General features: G+C 31.1%; 1 protein-coding gene across 1 annotated transcript; it reads left to right on the forward strand.

The window, feature by feature from the left end:
- Positions 1-476: 476 nt before the first annotated feature.
- Positions 477-2,570, forward strand: LOC107029493 (cytochrome b561 and DOMON domain-containing protein At3g25290-like). The gene is made up of 3 exons (XM_015230921.2): positions 477-1,244; positions 1,666-1,920; positions 2,081-2,570. Exons 1-3 carry the CDS (start codon positions 627-629, stop codon positions 2,351-2,353), a joined length of 1,146 nt encoding a protein of 381 aa, XP_015086407.1. The 5' UTR covers positions 477-626; the 3' UTR covers positions 2,354-2,570.
- Positions 2,571-13,071: the final 10,501 nt, after the last annotated feature.

Raw genomic sequence — 13,071 nt, forward strand, 5'->3', positions numbered from 1 at the left:
TTAGTCTATGTGGCAGTGGAACCTTATTGGCATGCAATGTGACATTCACAAGACATTCAATAACTTTTGTTGATAAGAAGGGTACTTTTGACCCAATAGTTTGACGAGAAGGATAGTTTTGAACTGACATATAGTTTAAGGGTAAATATGAGCTATTTTGAATAGTTTAAGGGTATTTTTGATCCTTTCTGTTTATTCTACGTGGCAGTGGAATCCTATTGGTATGCAATGTGCCATCTATATGGCATCCACGTGGCATTTAACAACTTTCGTTAATATGAAGGGTGCTTTTGACCCAATATTATGACGAGAAGGATAGTTTTGAGCCGAAATAAAATTTAAGGGTATATATGAGTTATTTTAAATAGTTTAAAATACTTTTGAGCTTTTTCGGATAATAATTTGATGATGACACGCCTAAGCATGGATGTATATCAACATGAGTTTGCCATGTGAATTGAATTTGTAAAAAAGAAATTAAAAGCATATTGTTGGAAAAATATTTATAACCTTCCAAATTTTGGAGGTTCTCATACACGCCTTCCTGTGAATAAATATATTTTCCACAATCGCCGGATTCTTGTCGTTACGAAAGTCCGACGGACAAATCTTAATCTCCGGCCACGATGTCTTCGCCGGCCGTTTTCGTTGCCGTTATTCTTGTCATTGCTTCTTTATTCTCCCCATCACTATCCCAAATATGTTCATCACAGCAATTCACCAACAACAAGGTTTATGCTCGTTGTAGCGATCTTCCAGTACTCAAATCATTCCTTCATTGGACATACGATGCTGCTAATTCCACTCTTTCTGTCGCATTTGTTGCACCTCCGGATAAACCTGACGGATGGATTGCGTGGGCTATTAATCCCAACGCTCCCGGTATGGTTGGGGCGCAAACATTGTTTGCGTTCAAAAATTCCGAAGGCGAAATGGTGGTGAAAACGTATGATATTTCGAGTTATTCTTCAATTATGGAGTCGTCTAAATTGTGGTTTGATGTTAAAGACACTGCAGCGGAATTCTCCGGCGGAATGATGCGGTTGTTTGCAACGCTTGTGCTACCGGAAAAGGGGAAAACTACGTTGAATCATGTATGGCAGGTGGGACCCTCTGTTACCGATGGTTTTCCTGCAAAACATGGTTTTCAGCCAGCTAATCTGAACTCGAAAGGAACGTTTGATTTGTTGAGTGGAGAAAGCAAAAGCAGCGCTTCTGGCGATTCTAGGGTCACTAGAAAAAATGTGAGTTTTTCAGATCCTTATTTGACTCTAATATTAGCCAATCTCACCGTTAAATATTGTTTAAGGATGGACCTAACATGGCCAATTTTTTTAGTAAACGCAGATTATTTTTTTTTATGTGAATTAGTTTAGTTTATGCTGGGCTTTTATTCATATAACATCTGTTGATTTATTTTTTCCTTTTGTCGCTAGCTTTTGTTCATATTTGCCTTTTTCATGTTCAAGAAGAAGAATAAGATTTAAGGGTTCAGCAAAAAAATTAGGTGGGGGAATCTTGAAACAATACTAGTCGCTTTTACTGGATATTCAATTGATGTTTCTTGAATTGTTTTTTTTAATTATTGAATTGGTAATATATCAATAGTTGATGGTGGATCCATTACCTGGAAGTGCTTAAAAAATTATGTAATTTTTACTGCAGATCCATGGAATCCTTAATGCTATTAGTTGGGGATTTCTGTTTCCTGTCGGGATCATCATTGCGAGGTACATGAGGACGTTCAAATCGGCTGATCCGGCATGGTTTTATCTTCATATTTCCTGCCAATGTTCTGCTTATGTTATTGGAGTTGCTGGATGGGCAACTGGTCTTAAGCTTGGAAGTGAATCAAAGGGTATCACCTATGACGTCCATCGCAATATTGGGATTGCACTTTTCTGTCTTGCAACATTGCAGGTAAAGCTTCTGTGTTCCTGAGGCCTGAATCGTTATTACGTCTAGCTATTCATTATATCATTTATGCTACAGAAACTTGTTATATGCACCTTAGATAGGTAAATTCTTTGAACATAAGTTGGTTTCTCTGTGTATATGCTAATCTTTGGTTTGTCGGTAGGTTTTTGCCTTGTTGTTGAGGCCGAAGAAGGATCATAAGTACAGATTTTACTGGAATATCTACCATCACGGAGTTGGCTATACAATGCTTATCCTCAGCTTGGTTAATGTATTCAAAGGTCTCGACATATTAGATCCAGCGACAAAGTGGAGGTCTGCATATATTGGCATACTAGTTGTGTTAGGAGTAATCGCCCTATTATTGGAAGTGGTTACCTGGATTGTTGTGTTAAAGAGGAAATCTAACAAAACAACCAAACCATATGATGGTTGATCTTCTCGATGGGGACAGGGGAAGCTACAGTTATCACTGTCTAAATCGGTCTCACTCTATATATATACTAGAATTTGCTCGAAGTGATTCTTTTATTATTATCCCTAGCTCTTCTGTTATCCTCATTGTACAATGGCTTCGAAAGATAACATGTTTATAAATATATGACTTGATCACTTCAATTGCAGAACACACTTTGTGGATGTTTTTAGGTCAATTTGGTGCCTTTCTTATATGCTCTTATTTTTCATGTGACAACTATGTCGGCCCTGGAAATGATAATTGTGTGTTTGATGGGGGATTACTTGAAACATATGCTTATGCTGCCCTCCTTTTTCTTTCCTTCAACTTGTCCTCTGTGTTATCAGCTATGTTGCTCGGACTCTTCAAAAGTGTTGATGAATGTATGTTGAATCCTCCTAAAACTGTGTATTTTTAAAGGATCTAATACGAAATGTAAAAATATAATTGGAGAGTCGGAGCAATACAGAGACAGAGTTGACATAGTAACATCCACTTCGGCACGTGAATGAATGTGCTATAAAATTAGCAAATCATACTTGGTGCCAACATAGTTGACTGAGCAAGCACTAACCTACCATGTGGGAAACTTCTATTCTTTCTCATTTTACAAAATATTTTAAACTTCTTTGCAAAGCACAACCCAAGCAACTTAATTGCTACTACTAAATATTTTTTGAATTATTAAGGTGAGTGGATCAGTGTACATGGAAAAGGAAGTCGTAATAAGAAACCATAATATCTATCTTTTATGTTTTACGTATTCTGTAAAAAGTATATTTAATTTAATAATCTTAATTAAAAAAGTATTTGCCTAACTCATTCCTTTTTGTTGTCGTTAACTTATAACTTACAGTTTACTTGACAACGTTCTATCCATGAAAAAAGAGTCGGATATATTTTTAAATTATTCAAAATAAGTCAGTTTCATTCTTTGTTATATTTTTTGATAAAAGAAATATCCTTAAACTAGCCATACATATACATACATATATATATAAAACTTTATCCCCCAAAATTAAAAGTAGATTGGTTTATTATTTCTGTTTTATTTCAAAGATTGTAAATTAAAAGAGATAGAAGCTCCTAAACACATTGTTTAAGCCAAAATAACGTGAAATAGAATTGATTGATTTTGAATAATTTTTTCCTTCTAGCTATCCCAAAAGTAAAGGACAACTTGTCCCCCCCAAAAAGTATGATAAACAATAACAACAGAATTAATATTTGATGACAAGAGTTATTGCTACTTGGAAAAACGAATAAAAGATGTTGAATTTTCCCTTTTGATGGATTAGATTATACCCGCGAGAATCCTTCACTTTTTCGTCGGCTATGTTAAAAGGGTAATTAGTAGAGAAAATATTTGAAAACATTTTTGAATTTGGTATATACTATTAGTTTTGTTTTTAAACTATTGATATTTTAAAAAAACAATCGTTTACTTGACTAATTAAACTTAAATACACTCATAATCTACCACATGACATACATAACAAATAGTCTCAAACTCTGATTAGATCATGAAACTTTTAATAAACAATTGATAAAAATATTAAAAATACCTCTAATGTATTTCAATCATAATACAATAAAAAATGCATTTAAAATCAATTAATTAAGTAAAAAAGACATTTTAAAATCTATTAATAATTTACGCAGTGTTTAAAAATATCTTAAATACTTCTCTCTTACTCCTTTTAAAAAAAGTTACGCAAGAGTAATAATGGTGGTCCTAAAGCTTTTCAATTGTGGAGAATGCTTTCAACTTTTTCATCATTCTCCACCTTTATGCTGCTATTGTTATTCCTCTGTCAATCTCTCTCTCTCTCTTATTTTTTTTTTTATGGATTCTGGTATTAGTGCGTTCGTTTTTTCCCATTTCATTTCATTGCACTAATGTGTTGGACAATTTTGTGACGCGTCCGTTACTTTTATTTATGAAGTTAACGCGTTACAATTACACGGATAACTTTTAAAAGTGGTTTAAATTCTATGTTACATGTACATGTACTCAAAATCCTATTTGCAAACGAAACCTCTTCTCTTTACTAAAAGATGTATTTAATTAATGTCGCAAATCTTTAATTATTACAACACTTTTCTTTTTAGTTTGTTTCAAAAGAATTTTTTTTTTGTAACACTTTAACTTTAATTTTCCACATAACATCTTTAAGGCCACAAAATTAATGAACATTTTGATACATTTGACATAATTTTAATTTAGAACCACAATTTAAAAATCTTCTTTATTTTTTTAAACTCCCTTCTAAGTCAAATTAGATATTGTTTTTTGTTAAAAAAGGGAGGAAGCATATTGCATTAGTTTTAATGATTGGCAGTTAGTAAAAGACATCAATCACACAAGGAAGGTTGTCCAGATTCAAGGAAGATCCTTACACAGACATGGAAAGAAGCAAACGAAAAGAAAAGTTACAACTCCTCCAAATTTAAGGAAGATTCTTACTCAAACCAACATGGAATGAAGCCAGAGAAAGGAAAGACAACATATATATGTATATTGTTATTCTATATGACCTAGATCATTGTTAATCAATTAGAATCTCCGCCTTAGGGAAAAAGGCTATCTAACATGTTTCAACATAACAATAAGAGAAGTTAAACACCACTATTGTTACGTAAAATATTGGGCTTACAGAAGGTGTAAAACTCACGATTTATATCTCTATAAGATTTATGTCCAATTTTACTTGACAAGGGAAAAGGGTCTGATATACCCCTCAACTTTGTCATTTAGAGCTGATATACCCCTCGTTATAAAAGTGGCTCATATATACCCTTACTTGTAAACAAATGGCTCACATATACCCTTTTCCTCTAACGGAAATGAAAAAAATAATAATTTTAATCTAAATTTTAATTATTTTTTTTATAAAAAATATAATCCCATATGAATAAATTTAATCCTCGTCAAACATATTTTTTTTGACTTTTTTTTGTTTCAATGACTAATTTATAGTTATTATTTTGATAATCAAATTTATTTATGTTTCACTAATATTCTTGTAAAACTTATTGTAGATGACCAAATTTTTTCTTCGAATACGAAATTAAATTACAATACACACAAAAAAAATAGTTTAAATTTTTTTTATTTAAACTAAGGAATGAAAGAAAAAACAAAATAAGAATAAGAAACTCAAATTATTACAATAAAAGAAGTCAAAAAATAATTTTTGTATGAAAAAAATTAAAATATACCTTGAACTTTGATAGAAGAATCATATATACCCCTAAATAATTTTTTTTAAAAAAATTGAAGTAACAAATATAAATTTAAAACTAATTTTTTAACTTCCGTTAAATGAAGGGTATATGTGAGCCATTTTGTAACGGCAGGGGTATATGTGAGCCGTTTGTATAACGGTAAGGGCATATATGAGCCACTTTTATAACGAGGGGTATATCAGCTCTAAATGACAAAGTTGAGGGGTATATCAGACCCTTTTCCCACTTAACAATGATCCTTTCAACAAAAAATTACAAGCTATGTGTACCCAAGTCTTCGAATTGCCTCAACTTGTAGACTATAATTCTAATTCAATATATAACTCACTCACTGAAACTAAGGATACATTAATGCAACAACTCAAAGAAAAATTTTCAATACATAAAATGTGTTATAGAACTTGGTTCTTCAATGTTTTCTTCACATTCATGTAGCATTACAAAGTCAATCTGTCAATTGCCTTTTTGTTTAGTGAGTGCATAAATATTGTGAATGACTTTGCTTCTATTTAACCACAACTTTTTAAAAAGTTGTTCTTCACTTCAAACTCCTCATCAACTCGAACTCTCTTGACTTAGAGTTCTATTTCAAGGAGGCTCCTTATTAAAAGCAATCACCTTACTTTATTGGTGTTATAGTCGAACTACAACTCTTCAATTCAATGTTTGTTTGCTGCCTTTAATTGTATCAAAATCAACCTTTATCCATTCCTTAAATTTTGCCTTGTATTCAATCTTGCATTTTTATGAATTTGCTCTGTATTTATCTACTTAAGGCATTGTTCCTTTAGACCAGTTTGACTGACATGTTTCATATTTCTTTGTTAATAATCAAAAGGGATAATGCACAAGTACTCCCTCAACCTAATATTAGTTGGTTTAGCAAAAAATGTATGTTTCCAATCTAAACTAATGGTCAGGAGAAAAAATTTCTCAAATGAAATTTGGTATGAGATGAATTTATTTAACATGTAGCAACTTTTACGCATCAATCTCTATAAAAATTGATTCAGGGTCAGGAACTAGATAATTTCATCTAAAGCATTGAATATGCGGCTATGATTTTAATTGATCCACTATGCACAAAGATGGATCCCCAAATAAGGTTGGGAAAAATATTGGATTTTCTAACATTAAGGGAAGTGATGATTGACAGCTGAAAATTATTCAAGAGATGAATCATGAATTATCCAGTTCCTCGTTAAAAAAATGTGGACTTGAAGTTCAAGGGATAATTCATTTACATAAAGTTGGAATTTTCAAATGAGTTTACTGACCCGATGTTATAATTCGGCTGTAAATGCTCAAGTAAAAAGTCCTTGAAGGACAGATACCTTTGAAGCGTGATAGACCGACCGATTCCAAATATAAAAGCTAATGATCAATATGGTCATGAAAATGATACAAGTTCTTTAAAGAAACACGACGATATAAAACTTCATAAAATATTGACAAAAATTCATGTATCTGAAATGATGAAAAATGAAAAGATTTCGATAAGTGATGTATTATTGGAATAAATATCAAATCAAAGTCGATGATATCTTTGAGTAGCTCTCAATGATATAAATGGATATGAGGATCTTGAATTCACATTTTTCATATAATATGGACAAATAAATGATTGATCAAATGAAATGCACAGTTCAAGAAAATTTTGTTCACTTAAAAAGTGACGTTTTAAACCGGTACTCCATAGATCAAGGTATAGTTTCAATGGGGTACTAATAAATTAGTATACGATAGTATAATTATCATCCCCCGAGCCTACACTCTGGACGATACTGACACTCGAGAACCATTGTTGGCCCAAAGCGAACCCTTGATTTGACTTAACTCTTTGCGGAAGACTTACTCATGATAAAGTACTTTAAAAAGTAATTGAACTACTCAATAGATAACTTAAAACGTATTAAATGACATTCAACTTAGCCAAAGTGACAACTCAAGATTCAACATAAGCCGATAACAAGATAGTGACAAATAAACTAACTAACTGTCTATGAAGCCTCTACTAATTGAGATGGATGTTGGGACAAGACCCACGACATCCTAATGAACTATAATACGGAATATCAATAAAAGGGGATCCTACAGAAGCAAGGAGGTTCACCAATAAACTTTGAAACTCAACTAGAAGCAACGATAACTCTGTGTATTTAGAAATACAATAATAACTCTGTGTGTATGAAAAGATACAATATAAACTCTGGATGTATATAAAAATACAAGTAACTTTGTGTACATAAATATATAAAATACATCTATCAGAGTTTCTATAACCGACAACCATCACTTAAGAGCTATGTGATGATACAATGTTTTGCCTCATGCTGTCAGGGTTGTCTTATACCTTCCCGAGGGTGTATAGACTTAATACTAAGAGGATCCACTAATCTACGCTAAAATGCACTAAAGAATCATCTAAAAAGTATGATCCTTTTCAACCCATGATGGTTACATGGTTTATGGGGGTTGAGAGTTGTCTCAACTCTCCCCCATATCGGTACTCAATAATACTCCCAAAATATACTAGCTCATATGTTTGAAAACATAACTCTGTGGTTTGAGATAATTACTCAAAACTAGCCTAAAGCTCTCTTGGAAATCAGTGTTTCTTCTCTTACTCAATTGTGAAAGCATTTACTCTTTACTGAAAACTAGCTCAAAGGCTCTTTTTAAAATCTCAGTTTCCTTTCTTGTTTAAATGTGAAAATATTTTATTCTTTGTGAATACATAATCCCAATATACTCTTTTGAAGAAATGAACTTCTTTCTTTACTCATTACTCAACTCACAACACAAGTTTTAAAACAAAGTTGAAACATTTGTGAAAGACTTTTGAAAGACTCTATGAATTTCTCTTGACTTGAATATTAACCTTCCTTGAATTTGAATTTATGGATTCAAGGATTGTGATTTGTGAATTGTGATATGAAAGATCTCATGATATTTCGGAGTGTTTTAGATAGTTAAATATGATAAACGATCAAGAAATCACTGTCACAAAGCAAGTCTGAGACGCAGAGATGCATTTTAATATTTATTAATGAAATAAATTTTGAGGTAGAAGGGTCTGTGATCTCTCCGCGACGCGGAGAATGTTTTTCCAATCCTGAGGAACAGGTCCGTGATGTAGACCCGGTACCTAGATTTGTCTAAATTTTTCCTTCTTCATTTTCTAACTCCAATTTGCTAAATTTGATTCTTTTTCTCAATTCCTCTTTAGATTCAAATACTCAATATATGTACACAAGAATCTAATTAAGTCAACTCTAAAATTAATATGATTCAATCAAGAACTTAACAACCCCATCAAATCTCAAGAACGAGAGTCAATCTCAAGAATATAATTCAATAACATCATACTTTCAACTTTTTCGAACGAATTTCGCTGAAACAAACATGATTGACGTGTTGATAAACAAACCCAACGCTATGAAAGTCTCACAAACCTCTTTAGGAATCAACCCATGACGAAACAACTTCGATTCCGCGAGAGATCTCCAAGAACACCTTGACTTTTCTCCTCTTTTATCTTCTCTCAAAGCCGTAGTGTAATTCTTAATTGCATTAACTGAACTTACTCAATTTAAACCCCAAATAATTTACTACAAATGAATTTAACTAATTGTTAATGAAAAGACCAAACTACCCCTAAAAATCTGGTTAACTTTTCTTATTTCAAATAGCCCAACTTCAATGAGACATATCTCCCTCATCTGAACTCAAAATTGATCAAACTCGGTGGCATTGTAAAGAAATTCAAAGATTTCTCCTACAGTCACTATAACAAATTCGATTATCAAGGATAAATAATTTCTTCATTAAAAAATCATATTTTGTCACTAAGAATCTTGTGTGTCAAAAAATAATTCGTCACTTAGTCGTCGCTAAATGTGTCTTTAAAATTATACAAAGATGATTTAGTGTTTTAGTCACTAGAAACATTATATTAACTATAAAAAGAGAAATCTTCCCAATTGCTTAAACATTTGTGACAAATTTATTTATCGTAAAAAATATATTTTTTGTAGTTAATAGTATGCTTTGTCACTAAAAGGTCATTAATACCGATAAAATTATATCGTCGCTAATTAGTTTACTTCAATCAGTGACGAAATCAATTGTCTCTAAATTTATATGTATTTCGTAGTTGAACAAAATCTAATTTCGTCACTAATTATTATATTTTATATACAAATTCTTTAATGTATATATGCTAAAATTTATCATTAGAAAAATGATTTATATATATATAATGTATATATCTCTCCTATCTTAATTTTTTTCAACCCTGTTCAGGATCTCACACATTATGCTGCCTTGGGGAATCGACTCACAACGTTAAGGTTGGAAGTGAAGAATGCTTACCATCAAACCAACACTCTCTTACTGTTCATTTTTGCTTTATTTTATACTTCATTCACTTCTTTCAAATTTAACTTTGTAGAAACAATATATTATATGATTATTTATACTCACACACAAATGCATGAAATTTACCACCCATAATTCATTCAAATGTAGATTATATTTTAATTAAACTGTTTATTTTTTTTAAAATATCTTTAAATATATTCAGTTTGATTTTTTCATTTTACTTATTTATTTTTATAAATTTTAAATATTATTTAGTACAATAATAAATTTATTTTAAATCAAACTTTTGATTTATTAAAAAAATGAATAATCAGTTCAAGTTGAACATCGATACCAATAGCTATAGTACTTCATCATAATATATGTGAAATGCTCGTTAGATCATTTCTTTTATTTGTGCTTTCATACTTTAGTATGTTGTCACTTATAATTATAAACAATTGTAGCCAAAAAAATGTAGTTAGCTATGAATCTTTTTCGTAGCAAATAGTTTAATTATTCACTACAAATTTTAAGTCGTCGCTATTTAACACCTTACATATTTGTGACAATTTTTTTGTTGTCACTAAATCATAGATTGATTAGAGACAGTAAAATATTTGTCACGAATTATTTATATTATTAGTGACGAAATAAATATCATAATTAAATATAAATTTTCATAGCTAAAATTTATAATATTTAACTACAAACCTAATTCGTCGATATTGTAACAATATATTTTTTAGAGAAAATGTTTTTGTGTCCAAAATTTTATAAATTATAAGACTAAAAATATTTTGTCATGAATTAGATATATTATTAGTGACGAAATAATGTGTCACCGATAACTTTAGATTCGTGACTAACACTAATTAACAAATGACACCAATTGATTTTTTTGTGGGAAACTTTAGTAGACAAAACATTGCTCGGATTTTTATGTTTCGTCACTAAAAGTATGTGTCTCATATATTTAAGCACGGAAAGTAAATTTTATCACTAAAGTTGAATAATTAGTGACGAATATAATGTCGTAGTTTGTCATGAATTACACACACTATTAGTGACGAAATAATGTGTCACCAATAACATTAAATTCATGACTAACACCACTTAACAAAAGGCGCCGAATAATTTTTTGGTGGGGAACTTTAGTGGACAAAACTTTGCTACAAATTCTTATGTTTCGTCACTAAAAGTATATGTCTCATATATTTAAGCACGAAAATAAAATTTTGTCACTAAATGCGAATAACTAGTGACAAATATAATGCCGTAGCTAATAATTTCGTAGCTATATATCATATTTGTTGTAGTGGGTATCTTATAGCACACCTAACTCATCGTGATCTAGGAGTTATGGTCGTTTGAAGTTGACCAAAGTTCATACTTATCTTAACTTTGTTAAATTTTTCAAATTTGATTATTCCAAAAATGATTTCTTTCTAAATCTAAGTCTTTCTAGTAGCGAGGTGTTACAATAATAGTATGATATTAAGTATAACTTGTGTATTGGGGCATAAAGTTTTTTTCCCAAAAGTTTTGATATTATTGAAGATGTATTCTCCTATGGCTGATGCAATGAAGTTTATTTTGATATGACAATATATGAAAAACTTGAGTGCATGTAATGAATAATTGTCGCGTCTAGTTAGACAATGAAAGTTATATGAAAATCCTTGGAGCATTCAAGGTGTCTGAAACATGTAATAGTTTGAAACAAACTTTTAAAATAAAGTTTCAAGAATTCTTATATTGATTGAAATAATCAAGGAAGAAAGGGTGTAACAAAATGACCCTATTTATTCTTGTATTGAATTTGGTATAACAGTCGTGTATGTTGATGACTTAAACATTATTAGCACTCTTAAAAAGTTCTAAAAAACTGTTGAATGTTTCAAAATGGAACCTAACATAAAAAGATTTTTGTAAGACAAAATTTTCTCTTGACCTACATATTGAGAATTTCATAAATAAAATATTTGTCCATCAATCAACATATATAAAATGTTTTACATGAGTAAATCACATTCACTGAGTGCCCAATTATTATGAGATCGTTTGACATAAATATAGATCCACTTTGATCTCAAGAGAAGGATGAAAAGTTCCTTAGTGATGAAACTCCATATATGAGTCAGTTGGAACACTAATGAATATTGCTATATGTGATCAAATATTTTGCAGCAAGTTTATTGATAAGATTCCGCTCCTCCTCAATGAGAAGGCGTTGAAATGACATCAAGGAAATATATAAAGTTATCCTACAAGACACTCAATTGCAAAAGAAAGTGTCTACAAGATGATTGTTGCTATGATAAGTTGGATAAACAATTTACTTGCAACAAGAAGGTCGCGTATAAATGATTATCAAGTATGTATTTGGCTAAGCTCAAAGTCTCATCATATCCATAAAATCAGAAAATAATATATCAGTATGAGTTGAAGGATGTAACATCTCTTTAAATTTGATATGATCATAACGAGACTATCAATATCAACATTTGAGAAGCTGATGAATAAGATTGGATGATGTTGCTCCCTAATATACATGCAAGTATACGTGGTCGCACAAGTAATATAGATTCTTTTTAGAAAAGAGTTATCGTTACGAAGGGACTTATTATCAATTTGTATTCAAGACTTAATTCTACAATTGAAAGTAAAAGTAACTATTTCAAGATTTGATGATTTATTATTACTTTGACTACGTTAACAAGGAATGAAAGTGAACGATATAAAGATGGTGTTTCAAGCAAGAAAAAGGCAATTTCAATGCTACAACATATGGTGAATCTCATGCATCATGATGTTGACTTCGAACTAATTCTGGTTATCAAGTTACTAGTTTAGAGGGTTAATTGTATGATTCGGGCTACACACCTCTCGTCGCCTACCCCAATTAGATAACTGATTACATCTTTGAGCGGGGATAAGTAAGGTAATTAGCGAGCATTTATATTTCTTCCTATTTCGTAAGCAAGTAAGTTGTTCGTCTGGGCCTCACTCCTGAACACAGATCACCTCAATCTAATGGGTTATCGAGCTCTTTATATCATCTGGTCTATCTAATCTCTCCTCTC

Source organism: Solanum pennellii, chromosome 9 (genome assembly GCF_001406875.1).
Source record: "Solanum pennellii chromosome 9, SPENNV200".
Lineage (NCBI taxonomy): Eukaryota > Viridiplantae > Streptophyta > Magnoliopsida > Solanales > Solanaceae > Solanum > Solanum pennellii.

Excerpts from the sequence above, each read along its gene's own strand:
- LOC107029493 (XM_015230921.2), top strand. The coding sequence starts at position 627 with ATGTCTTCGCCGGCCGTTTTCGTTGCCGTTATTCTTGTCATTGCTTCT. Across the intron at positions 1,245-1,665 it reads CTAGGGTCACTAGAAAAAAT|ATCCATGGAATCCTTAATGC; the intron begins GTGAGTTTTTCA and ends TTTTTACTGCAG. Across the intron at positions 1,921-2,080 it reads TCTGTCTTGCAACATTGCAG|GTTTTTGCCTTGTTGTTGAG; the intron begins GTAAAGCTTCTG and ends GTTTGTCGGTAG.